The sequence below is a fragment of the Hyperoodon ampullatus genome (assembly GCF_949752795.1).
Source record: "Hyperoodon ampullatus genome assembly, chromosome: 5".
Lineage (NCBI taxonomy): Eukaryota > Metazoa > Chordata > Mammalia > Artiodactyla > Ziphiidae > Hyperoodon > Hyperoodon ampullatus.
The window spans coordinates 142,181,631-142,202,454 of record NC_136918.1 but is presented as its reverse complement, the minus strand read 5'-3'; the positions used below and the strand labels follow the sequence as shown (position 1 = coordinate 142,202,454).

Sequence of the window (20,824 nt, the reverse complement as noted above, 5' to 3'; positions counted from 1 at the left end):
GGAGGAGATAGGGGGACACGTGATGGAGAGGAGCTAGGAGGACATGTGATGGGGAGGAGCTAGGAGGACGTGATGGGGAGGAGCTAGGAGGATATGTGATGGGGAGGAGCTAGGAGGACATGTGATGGGGAGGAGATAGGGGGACATGTGATGGGGAGGAGCTAGGAGGACATGTGATGGGGAGGAGCTAGGAGGACATGTGATGGGGAGGAGCTAGGAGGACATGTGATGGGGAGGAGCTAGGAGGATATGTGATGGGGAGGAGATAGGGGGACATGTGATGGGGAGGAGCTAGGAGGACATGTGATGGGGAGGAGCTAGGAGGACATGTGATGGGGAGGAGCTAGGAGGACGTGTGATGGGGAGGAGCTAGGAGGACATGTGATGGGGAGGAGCTAGGAGGACATGTGATGGGGAGGAGCTAGGAGGACATGTGATGGAGAGGAGCTAGGAGGACACGTGATGGAGAGGAGCTAGGAGGACATGTGATGGGGAGGAGCTAGGAGGACATGTGATGGGGAGGAGCTAGGAGGACATGTGATGGGGAGGAGCTAGGAGGACACGTGATGGAGAGGAGCTAGGAGGACATGTGATGGGGAGGAGCTAGGAGGACGTGATGGAGAGGAGCTAGGAGGACATGTGATGGGGAGGAGATAGGAGGACATGTGATGGGGAGGAGCTAGGAGGACATGTGATGGGGAGGAGCTAGGAGGACATGTGATGGGGAGGAGCTAGGAGGACATGTGATGGGGAGGAGCTAGGAGGACATGTGATGGGGAGGAGCTAGGAGGACGTGATGGAGAGGAGCTAGGAGGACGTGATGGAGAGGAGCTAGGAGGACATGTGATGGGGAGGAGATAGGGGGACACGTGATGGAGAGGAGCTAGGAGGATATGTGATGGGGAGGAGATAGGAGGACATGTGATGGGGAGGAGCTAGGAGGACATGTGATGGGGAGGAGCTAGGAGGACATGTGATGGGGAGGAGCTAGGAGGACATGTGATGGGGAGGAGCTAGGAGGACATGTGATGGGGAGGAGCTAGGAGGACGTGATGGAGAGGAGCTAGGAGGACATGTGATGGGGAGGAGATAGGAGGACATGTGATGGGGAGGAGCTAGGAGGACATGTGATGGGGAGGAGCTAGGAGGACATGTGATGGGGAGGAGCTAGGAGGACATGTGATGGGGAGGAGCTAGGAGGACATGTGATGGGGAGGAGCTAGGAGGACGTGATGGAGAGGAGCTAGGAGGACGTGATGGAGAGGAGCTAGGAGGACATGTGATGGGGAGGAGATAGGGGGACACGTGATGGAGAGGAGCTAGGAGGGCATGTGACGGGGAGGAGCTAGGACGATATGTGACAGGGCGGAGCTAGGAGGGCATGTGACAGGGCGGAGCTAGGAGGGCATGTGACGGGGATGTGGGGTGGAGCTGGAAGAGTGTTGACTGGGAGGAAGGGGTATCTGTCAAGGTCCCTGAGGAAGAAGCACATGAGATGAGGGGCAGGTGGGCGTCAGGGAGGTGTGGCGGGGAGAGCAGGCAGAGCGTGGAACCTGTCCCACTAGACAATGTGATGGCCGTGGAGGCTGGGCTGAGGACAGGAAGGGGCAGGAGACGAGGCTGGGAAGGACCGAGGGGCACCATCGTGCATTTATCAGAGGTCATTTATCAGGGGTCTGAGCGCTGTGGCACATGGGGTGGGATTAAGGCATCCAAGCGGGATTTGTGTAGGTCACAGGGAGTCAGCCTGGGCTAGACAGATGCATTTGGAAGTCAGTGACCAATGGGTGGGAAGTGATGGTGTGGCCATGGATGGGATTGCATAGGAGAGGGTACAGGGAGAAGAGAGGGGCGTAGCCCACCCTGAGAAAGGGACCAGCAAAGGAGACCCCCATGAGGAGGAACACAGGGATGAGAAGTCCTGGGAGGAGGGTGTTACGGGAAGCTGAGAGAAGAGGTAAGGAAGGTGAGCGGGGGTGCTGCAGAGGTCAAGGAAGATAGGAAGTGAGAAAACTGGGTGTCCCTGGATGAATACGGAATGAGAGCTGCCTGCTCAGGACCTCGCAGGCAGGCGTGTGCCGCCGTCCTCGGGGCAGACAACCGGGAGGAAGCTCCTGCGGTCTCTTCACCCATCATAGGTTCCCCACTGAAACTGTCAGTGCCGATCTGCAAAGTCTCTAATGCTGGCCTTCATAGATTTGTGCATTTTTATAAGAATGAAGCCAGTTTGAAATACGTATCATAGGGAAGAACCCCTTGCTGGATGAGTTGAGAAGGGACCGGGCAGTCATTTTGCTGGATTCCAGGAAAAGTGAAGCGGGCTAGGGCTGCACAGAGGGCACAGAGCTCCAACTTCCAGCTGAAGAAAGAGGCTCAGAGGGGCCAAGTAACTTGCCTAAGAGGCACAGCTCAGGACTGGATGGGGGGCCGTCTGCCTCCAAAGAGGTGCCTGCAAGTCTGGAAAGTCTCCCCGGGGGACAAGCCTTGTGTCCTGGGGGAGAGTTTGGACATTCAGATCATAGAGTTGAAAGTCAGAAGTCAATTTACAGCAGGTGTCATCCTACTTCTGGATTTTACAGAGGGAGAAGCACTGGGCCTGAGCTAACAAGTGTGCCACAGCTGGGCAGGAAGGAAGCCCAGGTCCCCACCAAACACAGAACTCCCCACCAGGCTCATTTAAAAATATAGACCTACATACAGCACAGGGAACTATATTCAATATCTTGCAATAAGCTATAATGGAAAAGAATCTGAATAAGAGTACATATATATGTAGAACTGAATCACTTTGCTGTACGTCTGAAAGTAACACAACATTGCAAATTAACTCTACTTCAATAATAAAAAAGAACTACGGACCTACAAACCATTCATTTCTAAAATCCCATCTGAAGAATCTAGGCCCAGAGACAGAGCCTGGCATCTGTATGGTGTTTAACTCTTCAAAGCCGGTCCTCTCCTTCACTAAGAAAGAAAACCCAAGCCAAGAGAGCTGGCTGAGATGAACCTAGCAGAGAGAAAGAACACGCACGTCTCTGGTCCACGCACAACGAGACAGAGACAGCTCCCACCCTTGTTGAGCTTTCCCTGCTCAAGACAAACATCCTCCCCAGGCCTCTGCCTCCTGATGGAGGCACTGAAATCAGAGGATAATTTTAGACCAGGCAAACCAATTTTGTACTCTCGTTCCTTCTCGTGCTTTAATTACAGTCAGGCACTGCTGAACACATGCTGTGCTGACCTCAGGGGTGCTAGCGGCCCTCTGCCACAGTCCTGCTGGTCCCCGCTGAAGTCACGGACTCTGCAGAGACCCAGGCTGGTCACGGGCTTGTTGAAGTCACACGCTGATGCTGCCAGAATGTCCTTGGGACGGTTGTAAAACACTTCTAGCTCAGAATATTAAATTTGAAGGTGCTCGTGTTAATTTCACTGAGGACATTTTTACTCTGAAAAAGGCAGCATATTGCTCTGCATTTCCAGCACAGTCTGGTTTTCAGCCAATTTTCTAAATTTAGGGCACTAAAAATGTTACCTGCCATTTTTTTCTGATTCAGCAGATATTAGACACGCAGTGGACAAAAAAGGCAGATACCGCTCTGCCTTTTTTGTCCGCTGCTCCCTTGACCTTTCAGCTCACAGAGGACCTCGGTGTTGTTTCTTCCTACTTTTCCCCTCTGCGTTCTTTTGATGTGCCTGCTGCTCTTCTAACAGCACTTTCAGACTCTTCAAGTTTGGGTCCAGGACAAGCAAAACTCTGCTCTTCCTTCGCCTGTTCTGCTGTCACCTGTAACAAAGCAACTGCTGTGCATCTCCTATCAATCATTCTTTGGATTGGGCCAGCCCAGTGGAGTTGTGGGACTGTCAGCCCCAGCTGGGGTCAGTGCCAATATAAAGACTTTGTGCAGGAAATGCTCATTTTTGGTCACTTTGCCAGGGTGGCCCTGCGTGAACAGATGCTTATGAAGACACCCACGAAGTCGAGAGAAACGTTTATCTTGTGCCGAGACAAACAGTTGTAGCACTGTGGTTTGGACATGAAATAGAAGCTCTTCTTGACCGAGCACATTGTGCCAGGCTTTTATGCCCGACCCTCCTCACAGCCCCACGCCAAGAACACGGAGACTCTCTAGGGGCACAAGAACCCTCTCCAGGCGCTCAGCTAATAAGTGGCAGAAGCTAGATGAAATTCAATTCCATTTGCCCTTTAAGGCTGCGCTCCTCCCACTCAATGCCCTGTGGTCTATCCTGTTGCCTTGAACTAACTGGAAAGTTGGGGTCACACTGGGTATACTGTTAACCAGGCCCTCAAAAGGCATGTTGTCCTTGACCATGATTTTAATTGTATTTCAAAGCATGGCCATAAAAGAATTATTACATTGGTGGATTGCTCTTTGCCTTCTGTGAATCTCATTCTTTTACAGAAGGAGGAATTCCAATCCCAGCATAGCTTGGATGAAGGCCAAAAAAGGAGTACAATTTTTGGTTTGCTTTAAAGGCTACAAACATATTCCTGGTTTACTATTTACTTTAATATAGTATATTACCAAGTGGTTCTTTTCCCCTTTAGATTAAAAAAGTACTATGCTAACTACAATGTTATTTGAAATACTAAAAAGCATGGCACCTTCAGATCCAAGTCCTCTGAGGTTAAAGTGAAGGAATTATTTGCTGGTTAATATCAAAGAATAAGATTGTGAACTTAATAAGTAATCATTAAAATAGAACAACCTCAAAATCCTCAGACGGAGACTGTTAGACTAGGTGGTGGTATTCCCCAGTATGCGGTCATGACCTGGTGTGACCTCTGAGATTCAGCCAGCATCCTGAGGACTCACCAGAGACGTGCGGGCCACTGCCTCGACCACGGCATTGAATACCTTCTGGGGCAGGCGCAGCAGTGTGGTGCCACTGTCCACAATGGCCTTGTCCGCATTATACTAGAATGGGAAGAGGGGGTGGGGAGAAAGCACATGAGCGACAGGGAACCCACATCAATGCACGGCTCCAGCCCGCCGTCACCGTGGATCTGTGATACATACATTCGGCAGTCACGGTACCTCCTCGGTGGCTACAATTCATTTCATCTTCTCAGAACTTGGAAACCGAGAACCTCCTCACCCAATGTTCTCATTATAGATAAAGAAACCGAGGCCAGGAAAGGGCAGTGACATTGACCGAAATCAACAGCCTAAGGCAGGGCTTTTCTCTTACTCAGAAGTGGCCACATTCTGTCAAGGATCCCCCAAAGAGGGAAGGCCCATTTGTCTTTAGAGGTTGAAATGATACATTAAATGTCATTTATACAAATCATGAAAAATCAACTCTATTACCCTGCTAGTGGAGAAAGAGGGGGAAGGACAGTTTGTCAATAGACACCCCATATTTGCATTTAGAATGGAACCAAAGCCACCTTCAGTAAGAGAATCTCACACACACAGAGGCATTCCCAGCCCTGACCCCGCCTCTGTCATTCTCTATGTGGCCGAGTGGGAAGAATGGAGGTCAGTGGGCCAAGACCAGGGTAGTCACCCAACCTCTAGGGACATAACTGTATGAGCAAGGCTGCCCAGGAATGGAATGAGTCGTGGGCAATCGAATCCTCCTGCTTCTACGGCAAATCCATGAGTCATATGACCAAATACACCAAGCAGGTCAAAAGGAAATAAGGATTTGTTGAGGTAGCAGGTGGGAGGAGTGAAGAATTTTGAGAAACTGAAATACAGCAACTGATTCATATTTTTTTCAAATGTAAAACGAATTTCAGTTTAGAAACAAAGTTAATTTAAATATAATCTAGTTTGTTCGCACTTGTATGTGTAAGAAAAGCTCGCACACTGAAATGCTGGGGGGTGGGATGTTCTGGGTTTTGTCGTTTGCTCTGTGTGGCAAGCTTGGCTGATTGTGGGGGGCAGAAAAGAACCAGGAATACGAGAATCAAACCTCCAAATAAATGCTTACACTCTCCAACACACACTCACACACAAACACATACACACGCACGCGCGCACACACACACGCGCGGAGTCTGTGCTTTATTTTAGGCCCTCTCATCTGATTCTATCATTGGACTCTTCTATGGCAAGTAAATGTCTCTTGACAATAAACAGATTTGTGGACTTAGGACTGAAACACCATCCCAATGGAATGGACCATCCCTTTATCAAGCTTTGACTGTTTTTTCAGAGGCATCTGTGTATACGAGAACTTATGGTACAATGTGATGGTTAAACTGAAAGGCAGTGATGACAGGTAAGAGTACAATGAATGCTGATGAAATGCTGGTGGTTTCTGTAAACCATTCTGAAAATATTGTAGAGGACCAGGTCTCCCTCAGATCCTCATAATCATGTCATTATGTGCCACAAACAAGCCAAACTGCAGCGAGAGCGTGTGAACGGGGTTAACGAGAGATGTGGTTTCCCAGCTCTGCACATGTGCCTCCTTTGAGCATCATCAAAAGCCGTGCACATCTTTAGAGCACATGTTTCTTCGAGTGAGAATTGTATACTGGGGGGGAAGGGGGATTAGCTGTGATTGGAGGATAAAGCTGATGATTTACTTCCGGTTTCATTTTGCTTATTTTTAGTCCCATTTTACACTGATAAAACCCTGCTTACTTCTCGTTGTCTTGAACAGAGATCAGGGACCATCAGGCCAAGATGATATGGTTCTGGATAGTTCTCTTCACTCACCATTTTAGGCTAATTCCTCTCATAAGAGAAGCAGTTGGAGGGAAGCAATTTTTTTTGCGGGGGGGATCATGGGTATAAAATCATCTCCAAAGGCCCTGTAACTTTTAATGTCATGAACTTTTGATTTATCTTGAAACGTAATGTACCCTCTGAGTTCATATTCAGGTCCCAGCTGTAATATTTAAGTGATCCAGGCACACACAGACAGGTAGACACAAAGAGATCACAGAGTGGAAATACCTCTCTGCAGTCCAGATTAAGGCTCTGGCCTCCGATTTCCAACTTCAGAATTTCTATCTGATAATACCACTCCTCCTTAATAGGGGTATACCAGATGTCTCCTTTGTACAAGGTTGGTTCAATTCCACCCAGGACCTGGGATGGAAAATATTTACAGGTATAAGAGAAAAAAATATACAGGCATGTAACAAGTTACACAGAGAAGCAAGCTCTTATAAGGCAAAACTTCACTAGAATTAGTACTTTCAGTTTATTGGGATGTTATAAATAAATACATACACCTGAAAATTAAACAGGGAACATTCTGGGGCTATGTATCCGAAGATCAAAGACTTTTATACCCTAGTCTAATCAGGATGCTTTGATGGTTTCCCTCATCTAAAATTAGTACATACAGTTCCAGCTCCATGATACTAAGATCCCCCCCTCCGGCCCCCGACCCTGGCCGCTGGCAAAGAAATGCAATAAAATTGTAAACCATACAGACTGACAAAAATTTAGTTCCTCAGAAGACAGAGGATGACTTCCTGCCCCGCATATTTGCATGGAAAGCAGAACAAAGGAGCTTCCCTAATCCAAACTTCATTTTGCACATCTGTATAGCATCATCCCACAAATCTAGGCTACCCTCTCCCCTGAAAAGGCGATAAAAAAGGTGTTGAGAGCAGGTGTATTGTTAGCAATCAAAGTAGATGAGCCTGCTTCTCATGGTTGGAGAGCAAAGGGGTCAAGATCACCCACCCTGAGGGCGGCCCTTCATGTACATTCTCCCCATCACCTCCTACTTTAGACGTCTGGGTGCAGGGCCCATCAAGGGGACACTTGCGTTATGGCATGCTCACAGTGTTGATTCTGCTTCACTATGTGTGTGCGTGTGTGTGTATGCGTGTGTATATAAGTGTGTGTATGTAAGTGTGTATGCGTATGTTTGTATAGCTATGTGTGTGCATGTGTGTGTGTGTGTGTGTGTGTGTTGAGAGCAAGAGAAAGGATGTACAGGCGTCCCCGTCTCCTCAGCAAATTTATGAAATCACAGTCCTCTCCCTTTGCCTCCCCTCCCCAGAGTAAGGCCCACCTGCCACCCCACCCCACTGGTCCTCATGTGCCCCTGCCACACCCAACAAAAACAGTTACCTTTCGAAGGAACATTTTTTTAAAAAGCTTTAAAGGAATTTGACGAACGCAACAGTGCAAGACAACTATACCCCAATTGAAAAAAAAAAAAAAAAGGTATGGGGATTAAAAAAAAATAAAGGAATTTGGGGAAGAAATGAGAATCATCTTATGGGATGACAGGATGATTAGGAAAGATAAAAATAATACCTAGTTTTATCCATTTTTAAGGGCTCTCAAACAAGGATTATTAATATTTGACAGTACCTATGTATGCCTACGTGTCTAATATTTCTATCAGGGTCTTAACAAAGCAGAAAGAGCAGCCCCACTGATCTCTGATGTTCCCCCTTTAGGACGAAAAGATACCCACAAGACTACCTCCGTTGGTACCAGATCCAGCGACTGGCAATCCAGCCCCACACATCTGCATGGAGAAAACGCTGGGGATCTTTGCTTGTGCCACGAGGGAATCAAAGAATGTCTCCAGAGAACTTGACGGCTGCAGGAGGGGTGGGAAAGAGCACAGCTGCTTCAGGACTCGCACTGTAGACAAGGAGTGACCCCACGCAGGCACCAGGCATGGTATACAACATGGCATTTCTTTATATTTAATATCTTCAAGGCTAAGGAATAAACAAGCTTATGATTAAGTACACTGATTCAGAAACCTCCAACAGAACTCCCGAAGACTTGGTATTTTTCCTTTTGGGATGGCGGCTCTGTTGGAAAAATAAGATAGTATTTCCGGAAGCTGTTAAGAGGCTGCCCCATTTACCATCCTGACTGCCTTGTGAGGCAGGCGTGAGAAGATGTGGAAGTGGGTTACCCAGGTAGGTGGTGGATTCTAATCTTAGACATTTCAGAGTAAGGAGAGAACGGCGTTTTTATTCACCCCTTTCAGCTGTAGTCGTCCATCATGCAAATGACAGGTGCCTGACCCATGAGGACAGGGCACATCCCAGATCCCGGACCCTGGGAGGCGGCTTAGCTCTGCCGGCTGTCTAATGAACTCTGGCAACCGGGAAAGGAACGATGCTATTCTCCTGCAGTTTAAAAGCTCATTATTCCCCATTGCCCTATGTCAATAATGTCCTCTGTGCTTCTGTTACATGTAACCACACCTTCAGAGACCAGCTGTATTTCTCCAGGACTGAAAAGGAGGGATGGTCTGTGAACAGGTCTTAGCTGGGGGTGGGTCACAGGTGCTGGTGGTCAGGAAGGAAGGCCATAGACCTATGTTTCGATTTTGGCTTTGACAACTGGGAGAGATTAGAGCTGGTTACTATGAATGATTAGTTCTTGATGAAAACAACTGTAGCATCACAGATGCTCTTGGCATCTTCTGAGCATCTACGGTTAATGTAAGGAAGGATTATTTAAAATCTGTAAGAACTAAAACTCTAATTCTAGAGGGAGTGAGAGGAGGATTATCAGACAGACAGAAACCTTCCCATTTCTTTCGTTCATTTGTATTTGGCCTCCTATCTGTTTCTTTCCCAGCCGCTGTGGACTCTCTTGCAGAATTCAGTACAATCTCTATATGTAACCTTGTCTAAATACTTTGTGTTTGGGTCAAGGAATGAGACAAAGCCCCCTTTTGAAACGGGCTGGGTCTGGTGATGACCCAGTCTGTGTCCACCTTCTTGAGAGGCAGTGAGATAAACACTGCCCGGAATTGAATCCCGGCTCCACCACCCACCTGCTAACCGTGTGACTTGTTCCTTTGTTTCCTTATCTGTAAAATGGGGATCATAGTCGCATCCCAGAGCTCTTCTGGGGCTTAAATGGGTCAGTTCACACAGAGTGCTTGGAATAGTGCCTGGCACACGGGATAGGATCTATTATTGTCCTGTCAGGTCATTCTTCAGTAAGACTCGGGATCCTTTAAGGTTTAAAGGCATACAGCTGCCCAGGACCAGCCCAAGAGAACCTGATTCAGCAGGGATGCTGCTGGATGCAGGCAACTGTAGTGTGAGACACCCCACAGGTGGTTCTGACCACATCCTTGATGAGAAGCACCTGGCATCGGCCGGGGGGCCCCCACACACTGTGACCCCACTGGGTGCTCGGGGAACGTATTTCAGAAATACCTTTGGGCCATGAACCCAGACCGCCCTGCCAGTCCTGTTTCTAGCCGTGCTTCACTTCCTACAAATCCTGTTACTGCCTCCCCAAACCAAGGAAGTGAAGACAATTGTTGGCAATCTTGGAATTTCATAGGTGAAAAGATGAAAAGTCACGTGGGGAGTCTGGACACCCAAAAGAACCTCAAAGCAGTCTATTCTCAAGGAAGTTTTACATATTATTAATTCCAGAAAATTTAGCTTTATGCTACCATCCTCTAAATAACCAGCATCAAATCAATCACACATCTTTTATTTTCAGAGTCACAAGAAGATGGAACATTTTGCCTGAGGTCACATCGTCAGTGAAAAGTATTTAGGAATGTAAGTTGCTACAAGTTTGGGAACTCATATTAAGCTTTTCCTACAGTGCTGAGCGAAAAAAAACGGCTCCAGAAGCCATCTGGGCTCCGTAGAGGGGGCTCTGTGCTCTGACAGCCCTAGACAAGGGGTAAACCTCTCTGACCCTCAGTCCCCACATCTCTAAAATGGGGCTAACAGGGGCCTACAAAGTCTGCCTTGTGGGGAGGTCTCAGACACCTTGCAATGGTCTCAGCCTAGGGCTTCACGGGCTCTTTTTTGTCCTTGAGAAGCCACAGTGCTGGGAAACGGCCCCTGCCTACTGGCCCATCTCCACCCCCTCACATTGCTGCCCTGCATTGCTTGCTAGTAAACTTGAGCTGGAACAAAGGTCCTTATGGAGAGAAAACAGGCCTTTCTGCACCCACGATTCTTTGTTCCACACTTAGCGCTGGCTCGAAGCCTAACTCTGAACAAGGAGAGGCCAAGCCGGGGTGCCTGTTTACAGGCCAGGAGGGGCAACCTCTCCTCAAGTGTACGCTAACCTGCCCTGGTCTCCCGGGGCCCAGGGGACACACGGGTGTCGAATCCGCCTGCCCCTGGCATCCCCTCCGGGTGGACATTTCCCAGCCCACCTCACCCACCCTGCCCATGAACATACTCCCTCTGGGTGGGATCAAGGACAGATGGCTGGAGAACATTCAGTCCTGGCTTTCCCTGTTTTGTGAAGGCTCTGACGTGGAAGAGAGTGAGGGTCCCACCATCTCTCCTCGCTGCATCGCTAATTCCAGTGGCTGGCGATCCCCAGGGTGAGCTTGCAGGCTGCCTGTGCTCCCCCTCCAGAGTGAGGGAAAGGCAGCACGATGCTTTCTCTGCCTGGTGGGACACCTCCTCCTGCCGAGGTTCCAGTGTCACGTCTTTAGGTGAATGTATGAATTTAATAAGTGTGTTTACTCTTAATCCTGCCCAAATAAAAACCCCTAAACAAACACCATAATGAAACGGATTCAGCTTCTGTTAACACCCAGTTGTCAACTATACAAGTAAAATAAACGAAAGGCAAATGAAAAAAGTGATGCTATGAGTGTACCTTGTAGGAAGGTTCAAAGAATGTCACCATTCATCTTAAATTTTAAAAATGCTGAGAGATAAACTGAATTGTGCGAACACTGATCTTTCAACCGTGTGATTCTCACTGACTGTCTCGGACAGCTGGACCCATCTGTTGGCCCCTCCAATGACTGGCTTCAGAATCTTGTCCCATCACTTGATTCCCTTAGATCCACCCATGATTCTTACCTTGGCCAGGGTAGCATAAGCCAGTCCAAGTATCCCATTCCATTTAATCCCAGGCAAAAAGAAATTCTCTGACTCAAAGATGGTGGCAATGTTGACCAGAAAAGAACTGTTGAAGCCTTTTGGGATGGTGACAACGTCTTCCCCAACGAAGCCAGTCCAGCTCCCTTGCGTGTACTTCACGGTGACATCAAAGCCCTTGGGGCGGTAGGTGCTGGACCTGGAAAAAGAGAAGAGGCAGCGTGTCCTGTATCCCGTCCACCTTTCCCTGTTCTGACCACATGGCGGTCATGGCTGCAAAGACAGTGGCCCTACGCCCAGAAGGTCTGTGTAAGCAATTCTTCATAATTAAGACTCCTCACGCTGACAAGGTGACGTTTCCCATAAAAAATAATTGCTAACATTTGGGTAATGGCGTCTTCTGCACCACATGTAAGGGAGCACTGGGGTCAACGTGTAGCCCCAAATTTAACTCTTCCCTCCGCCCAAGTCCTTCCCTGTAAGCCAGGTGTTGTACTTAACTGCATTGGCCTGGGACTACACAACTGGATGTGGGCCCCGCCCGGCCCTCTGGCTCTGCGGGGACCCTGCACTGCTACTCTGTGACAAAGGGTGGGGCTGGCAGCCCAGAAAGAGGGGCCACCAGCTTGTGGCCTGGGGTTCAGATTCACACAAACAGCCAACGTGATGAATAAAGATCAAGCCACACACCCCCAGTACCAGGGCTGTCCCTCCTCAGGGCCCGCACGACCTCCTGGTGTCACAGGTTCCTTCTCAAGGTCGTCCCTGTGCCCCAAGCTGATTATACTCATATCAAAACATGAAGGAGGATGCTGATGACAAGTCACTGTGACACAAGTCACTGTGACAACCCCCCAACCCCTAAGGGTAAGAGTTACTGAAACAGAATAACATGAACAAGACCAGACAATGGGTGGGGTACATGGAAATCCTGCTCTCGGGATTTCAGAGACAGGCAGTAAACAAAGGAACCCCTAGAATTCCAGGCAATGATAGAGTGAGGAGTCACCCAGAGAAGAGAGCAAGGTGAGGGGAGGGTGGGAGGGGCATCCCGGAGAGAGAACAGTAGGTGTCAAGGCCCTGGGGTGTCCAATCCTGTGAGGTCATTCTTATACCTAATTGAGCTTGAAAACTCTGTTGACTATAGGCAGGAACCCAAGGGACATCTCTGAGCAAATATCTGGGCATTCAAACCAGGCTTCCCCTAGGACAATGATCAGATTCCTAAGAGAAGTGTCAAATCACCAAACATATCATTGTAAAGTGTTTCTGTTTGTCTGCAGTTTTCATTTCATTTTAACACTAAATCTCTGAACATTAATACATGTTACTAAGTGTTTGCTATAGGATTATATGAATTTGCTGTATGGATTATACGGTCTTTTTAGGAGTCAGGGAGAAAGTTAAGTCAGGGATGATATGACTTTTTTTTGGTACATCTCATAAGCTTTAAAAATGGTAACAGTCTTTAATTCAGTAATTGCACTTCTGAGAATCTGATCCTAAGAAAACACCCATGATGCAAACAGAGATTCATGAACAAAGACAGTCATTATGTTTTATTTATAACAGCAAACAGTTGGAAACAACCTAAATGCCCAGTAAAAGGGAAATAGTTTAGTAAATTATGGTACATGCATATGATGGAATATTAAATAGCTCTGAAAAATGCTGTTGAGTAAGACATTTTCAATGACACAGTAAAAACATAAGGTAAAAGAAACATTTGTATATGTGGCAGAATCTTCTTTGAAAAAATTTAATACACTCCGATATTAGCAGTGCTACCTCTGGGTGGTGGGGTTTTGTAGGGGAAACTCTCATTCTCGTGGTTAGATCCTTCCAAATTTTCGGCATATATAACTTTTTATAATCAGGGAAAAAAGGTTATTTTTAAAATGTCTGGCAGACACATTTTGGAGAAATTTAATTTATTCTAACTTCATAATGGGATATGAAATATGAAGAATATTTAATTTTAACATTTTCTGACTATTTTAGCTAACTCCACCATGATCTTAGAAAGAGAGCAGCATTAAGTGAACATTTTATGTACAGACATCTGACAAGGGCAGGCACAGACCGAAAAGTAAGTGTGGATGGACCCCGGGCACATGGAGCTCTAAGGGACCCATCAGAAATTACACATATAAAGTGCCTAGTCAGGTCACTGAAATGCAGGCACTTGAGGGTTGGTGTTTTAGTGCCAAGTTTTAGTGCCAGCATCAATTCAGTGATGCCTGGCACACAGCAGGGGCCGTACATGTTTAGGATGAAAAGCAATTAAAATACTAAATTGTCAGTCCCTTTTGACAATTTGGGGTCATTCCTCAAGTTTAAAACTGCACTACTGCTAGGGGTATATCAGTGGTAGAACATTTGACTGCAAAACACTACTGCTAATGGATGAGGCTAATTATTTTGAAAAGTTTAGAGAGTGTGATCTAGCACAGGGTTGGCAAACTTTTTCTGTAAAGGGCCAGAAAACAAATCTTTCAGGTTTTGTGGGTCACATGATTTCTGTAACTACTCCACTCTGCCAGTGAAGAAGCAGCCACATATGACAGATAAACAAATGTGTGTGTCTGTGTTCCAATAAAACTTTATTTACAAAAACAGGCAGCAGGTTGGATGTGGCCTGTCAGCCCTAGTTTGCCAACTTCTGATCTAGAAGATTATTATCTCCCCAAACATTCTATAGTGCCATGACTTTCTTTTGAGAAGTTTTTTAAATTTTTACTCTGTCCAGACTACAGAAAACTCATTAGAATCTGCCAATGTTACTGATAAGATGGACCAGGCTGACCATCTAAGTAGCATGTCCTCTGCAGTGTACTGACCAGCTTGCTATTTCCCTCATGGGCAAACCTTCTGGATGTTTCGGTGCCATTTACAGAGAGATGAGAGGCAGTTGGAGTTACACTGCCTGCAGTCAAATAGTACTTCAACCACTTAGGAGCCATGTGTGACCCTAAGTCAAGTTAATTAACTTCTCTGTACCTCAGTTTCCTCAACTAAAAAGTCGGGACAAGTACAGTACCATACCTCATGGGGTTAATATTAAGGATTAAGAGAATTAATACTGTAAACCATTTAGAACAAAACCCTGGAACACAGCAGGTACACAACAAAAATAGCTGCTATTATTAGAATTATCTAATCACTTGCTACCTTTATTCAATCTATGGACTGCTATTAGAAAATGTAAGATACTTTTTCTAGAAAATGTTCCTATAGAGATACTCTTTCTGAATATCCAAAACTGTCTCATTCTGAAGTCTAACAACCTCCAGGAAAAGGGGCAAGTCTTGGGTAAGATTTGGTTAAAATGATCCAGGGAGGGGAGGAACCTTCTAGGTTTCTAAAAGATGGAGCTCTTCTGTGTTCTGGACCAGGGCTGTCCAATAGAACGTCTGCAATGACAGAAATATTCTCTACCTATGCTTCCAATACAGTAGACACAGGTGGCTACAAAGCACCTGAAATGTGACTGTAGATCTTCCTCAACATACGATGGGGTTACAGCCTGATAAACCCTTGTAAGTTGAAATTATCATTAAGTTGAAAATGCATTTGATACACCTAACCTACTGAACACCCTAGGTTAGCCTAGCCTACCTTAACCATGCTCAGAACACTTATATTAGCTTACAGTTGGGCAAAACCATCCAACACAAAGCCTATTTTATAATAAAATATTTAATATCTCCTGTAAGTTACTGAATATTATACTGAAAGTGAAAGAGTGGTTATGTGGGTCCAGCATGGTTATCAGTGTGTAGCTGTTTACCCTCATGATTGTGTGGCTGACAGCGGGCTATGGCTGCCGCTGCCCAGCATCACAAGAGAGGATCGTCCAGCATATTGCTAGCTTGGGAGAAGATCAAAATTCAGAATTCAAAGTACAGTTTCTACTGAGTGTGCATTGCTTTTGCACCATTGTCAAGTTGAAAAATCATAAGTCAAACCATCATAAGTCTGGGACCGTCTGGACAGTTTGACTAAAGAACGACTCTTTATTTAACATTAATTAATTTAAATTTAAATAGCCACAAGGACCTTCAAGAAGGTGGAGGAGTAAGACGTGGAGATCGCCTTCCTCCCCACAGATACATCAGAACTACATCTACATGTGGAACAACTCCTACAGAACACCTACTGAACGCGGGCAGAAAACCTCAGACCTCCCAAAAGGCAAAAAAGTCCCCACGTACCTGGGTAGGGCAAAAGAAAAAAGAAAAAACAGAGACAAAAGAATAGGGACGGGACCTGAATCAGTGGGAAGGAGCCATGAAGGAGGAAAGGTCTCCACACACTAGGAGCCCCTTCGCGGGCGGAGACTGCGGGTGGCGGAGGGGGGAAGCTTCGGAGCCGCGGAGGAGAGCGCAGCAACAGGGGTGCAAAGGACAAAGCGGAGAGATTCCAGCTCAGAGGATTGGTGCCGACCGGCACTCACCAGCCCGAGAGGCTTGTCTGCTCACCCACCGGGGCGGGCAGGGCTGGGAGCTGAGGCTCGGGCTTTGGTCGGAGCGCAGGCAGAGGACTGGGGTTGGCGGCGTGAACACAGCCTGAAGGGGCTAGTGTGCCACGGCTGGCCGGGAGGGAGCCCGGGGAAAAGTCTGGACCTGCCGAAGAGGAAAGAGACTTTTTCTTGCCTCTGTGTTTCCTGGTGCGTGAGGAGAGGGTATTCAGAGCGCTGCTTAAAGGAGCTCCAGAGACGGGCGTGAGCCACGGCTACCAGCATGGACCCCAGAGACGGGCATGAGATGCTAAGGCCGCTGCTGCCGCCACCAAGAAGCCTGTGTGCGAGCACAGGTCACTATCCACACCTCCCCTCCCAGGAGCCTGTGCAGCCCGCCACTGCCAGGGTCCTGGGATCCAGGGACAACTTCCCCGGGAGAATGAATGGCGCACCTCAGGCTGGTGCAACGTCACACTGGCCTCTGCCGCCGCAGGCTCGCCCTGCATCCGTACCCCTCCCTCCCCCGCGGCCTGAGTGACCTGGAGTCCCCGAATCAGCTGCTCCTTTAACCCCGTCCTGTCTGAGCGAAGAACAGACGCCCTCCCGTGACCTACATACAGAGGTGGGGTCAAATCCAAAGCTGAACCCCAGGAGCTGTGTGAACAAAGAAGAGAAAGGGAAATTTTCCAGCAGCCTCAGGAGCAGTGGATTAAATCTCCACAATCAACTTGATGTGCCTGCATCTGTGGAATACCTGAATAGACAATGAATCAGCCCAAAATTGAGGCGGTGGACGTTAGGAGCAACTGTAGACTTGGGGTTTGCTGTCTGCATCTAATTTGTTTCCGGTTTTATGTTTATCTTAGTTTATTTTTTAGTGCTTGTTATCATTGGTGGATTCCTTTATTGGTTTGGTTGCTCTATTCTTTTTTTTTCTTTTCTTTTTAAATTAATTTTTAATTTTTTTATTTTAATAATATATTTTTAAAACTTTTTATTTTAGTAACTTTATTTTATTATTTTTTTCTTTCCTTCTTTTTTTTTTCTCCCTTTTCTTCTGAGGCATGTGGCTGACAGGGTCTTGGTGCTCCAGCTGGGTGTCAGGCCTGAGCCTCTGAGGTGGGAGAGCTGAGTTCAGGACATTGGGCCACCAGAGACCTCCCAGCCCCATGTAATATCAATCAGTGAGAGCTCGCCCAGAGATCCCCATCTCAACGCTAAGACCCAACTCCACTCAACAACCAGCAAGCTCCAATGCTGTACACCCCATGCCAAACAACTAGCAAGACCGGAGGACAACCCAACCCATTAGCAGAAAGGCTGCCTAAAATCATAATAATTTCACAGACACCACAAAACACACCACTGGACACGGTCCTGCCCACCAGAAAGAAAAGATCCAACTTCATCCACCAGAACACAGGTATCAGTCCCCTCCACCAGGAAGGCTACACAACCTATTGAAACAAGCTTATCCACTGGGGGCAGACACCAAAAACAATGGGAACTACGAAACTGCAGCCTGCGTAAAGGAGACCCCAAACACAGTAAGTTAAGCAAAACGAGAAAACAGAGAAATACGCAGCAGATGAAGGAGCAAGGCAAAAACCCACCAGACCAAACAAATGAAGAGGAAATAGGCAGTCGACCTAAAAAAGAATTCAGAGTAATGATAGTAAAGAGGATCCAAAACCTTGGAAATACAATGGAGAAAATACAAGAAACATTTAACAAGGACCTAGAAGAACTAAAGAGCAAACAAACAATGATGAACAACACAATAAATGAAATTAAAAATTCTCTAGAAGGAACCAATAGCAGAATAACTGAGGCAGAAGAATGGATAAGTGACCTAGAAGATAAAATAGTGGAAATAACTACAGCAGAGTAGAATAAAGAAAAAAGAATGAAAAGAATTGGGGACATTCTCAGAGACCTCTGGGACAACATTAAATGCACCAACATTCAAATTATAGGGGTCCCAGAAGAATTAGAGAAAAAGAAAGGGACTGAGAAAATATTTGAAGAGATTATAGTTGAAAACTTCCCTAATATGGGAAAGGAAATAGTCAATCAAGTCCAGGAAGAGCAGAGAGTCCCATACAGGATAAATCCAAGGAGAAACACACCAAGACACATATTAATCAAACTACCAAAAAATAAATACAAAGAAAAAATATTGAAAGCAGCAAGGGAAAGGCAACAACTAACATACAAAGGAATCCCCATAAGGTTAACAGCTGAACTTTCAGCAGAAACTCTGCAAGCCAGAAGGGAGTGACAGGACTTATTTAAAGTGATGAAAGGGAAAAAACTACAACCAAGATTATTCTACCCAGCAAGGATCTCTTTCAGATTTGACACAGAAATTAAAACCTTTACAGACAAGCAAAAGCTAAGAGAATTCAGCACCACCAAACCAGCTTTACAATAAATGCTAAAGGAACTTCTCTAGGCAGGAAACACAAGAGAAGAAAAAGACCTACAATAACAAACCCAAAATAATTAAGAAAATGGTAAAAGGAACAGACACATCAATAACTACCTAAAATGAAAATGGATTAAATGCTCCAACTAAAAGACATAGACTGGCTGAATGGATATAAAAATAAGACCTGTATATATGCTGTCTATAAGAGACTCACTTTAGGCCTAGGGACACATACAGGCTGAAAGTGAGGGGATGGAAAAAGATATTCAATGCAAATGGAAATCAAAAGAAAGCTGCAGTAACAATTCTCATATCAGACAAAATAGACTTTAAAACAATGACTATTAGAAGAGACAAAGAAGGACACTACATAATGATCAATGGATCAATCCAAGAAGAAGACATAACAATTGTAAATATTTATGCACCCAACATAGGAGCACCTCAATACCTAAGGCAAATTCTAACAGCCATAAAAGGGGAAATAAACAGTAACACAATCATAGTAGGGGACTTTAAAACCCCACTTTCACCAATGGGAAGATCAACCAAAATGAAAATAAATAAGGAAACACAAGCTATAAATGATACATTAAACAAGATGGACTTAATTGATATTTATAGGACATTCCATCCAAAAACAAAAGAATACACTTTCTTCTCAAGTGCTCATGGAACATTCTCCAGGATAGATCACACCTTGGGTCACAAATCAAGCCTTGGCAAATTCAAGAAAATTGAAATCGTATCAAGTATCTTTTCCAACAACAACGCTGTGAGACTAGATATCAATTACAGGAAAATAACTTTAAAAAATACAAACACATGTACGCTAAACAATACGCTACTAAATAACCAAGAGATCACTGAAGAAATCAAAGAGGAAAGCAAAAAATACCTAGAAACAAATGACAATGAAAACACGATAACCCAAAACCTATGGGATGCAGAAAAAGCAGTTCTAAGACGGAAGTTTACAGCAATACAATCCTACCTCAAGAAACAAGAAACATCTCAACTAAACAACCTAACCTTACGCCTAAAGCAATTAGAGAATGAAGAACAAAAAACTCTCAAAGTTAGCAGAAGGAAAGAAATCATAAAGATCAGATCAGAAATAAATGAAAAAGAAATGAAGGAAACAATAGCAAATATCAGTAAAACCAAAAGCTGGTTCTTTGAGAATATAAACAAAATTGTTAAACCATTAGCCAGACTCATCAAGAAAAAAAAGGAGATGACTCAAATCAATAGAATTAGAAATGAAAAAGAAGTAACAACTGACACTGCAGAAATATAAAGGATCATGAGAGATTACTACAAGCAACTATATACCAATAAAATGGACAACCTGGAAGAAATGGACAAGTACTTAGAAAAGCACAACCTTCTGAGACTGAGCCAGGAAGAAACAGAAAATATAAACAGACCAATCACAAGCACTGAAATTGAGACTGTGATTAAAAATCTTCCAACAAACAAAAGCCCAGGACCAGATGGCTTCAGAGGTGAACTCTATCAAACATTTAGAGAAGAGCTAACATCTAGCCTTCTCAAACTCTTCCAAAATATAGCAGAGGGAGGAAAACTCCCAAACTCATTCTACAAGGCCACCCTGATACCAAAACCAGACATGTCACAAAAAAAGAAAACTACAGGCCAATATCCCTGATGAACATATATGCAAAAATCCTCAACAAAATGCTAGCAAACAGAATGCAACAGCACATTAAAAGGATCAAACAACATGATCAAGTGGGGGTTATCCCAGAAATGCAAGGATTCTTCAATATACACAAATCAATCAATGTGATAAACCATATTAACAAACTGAAGGATAAAAACCATATGATAATCTCAATAGATGCAGAAAAAGCTTTCAACAAAATTCAGCACCCATTTGTGATAAAAACTCTTCAGACAGTAGGCACAGAGGGGACTTACCTCAACATAATAAAGGCAATATATGACAAAACCACAGCCAACATCGTTCTCAATGGTGAAAAACTGAAACCATTTCCTCTAAGATCAGGAACAAGACAAGGTTGCCCACTCTCGCCAGTATTATTCAACATAGTTTTGGAAGTTTTAGTCACAGCAATCAGAGAAGAAAAAGAAATAAAAGGAATCCAAATTGGAAAAG

At 45.5% G+C, this 20,824-nt stretch overlaps 1 protein-coding gene across 3 annotated transcripts in view; it reads right to left on the bottom strand.

The window, feature by feature from the left end:
* The window catches only part of BACE2 (beta-secretase 2), a gene marked incomplete at its 5' end in the record, with an annotated part of 92,296 nt that overhangs the window by 29,041 nt on the left and 42,431 nt on the right, over window positions 1–20,824 (bottom strand). For all 3 annotated transcript variants that reach the window (XM_079704626.1, XM_079704627.1, XM_079704628.1), the window contains 4 exons: window positions 4,836–4,937; window positions 6,933–7,067; window positions 8,419–8,547; window positions 11,771–11,987. In XM_079704626.1, the coding sequence (XP_079560752.1) occupies window positions 4,836–4,937; window positions 6,933–7,067; window positions 8,419–8,547; window positions 11,771–11,987 (583 nt within the window). The remainder of the gene's footprint in view (window positions 1–4,835; window positions 4,938–6,932; window positions 7,068–8,418; window positions 8,548–11,770; window positions 11,988–20,824) is intronic.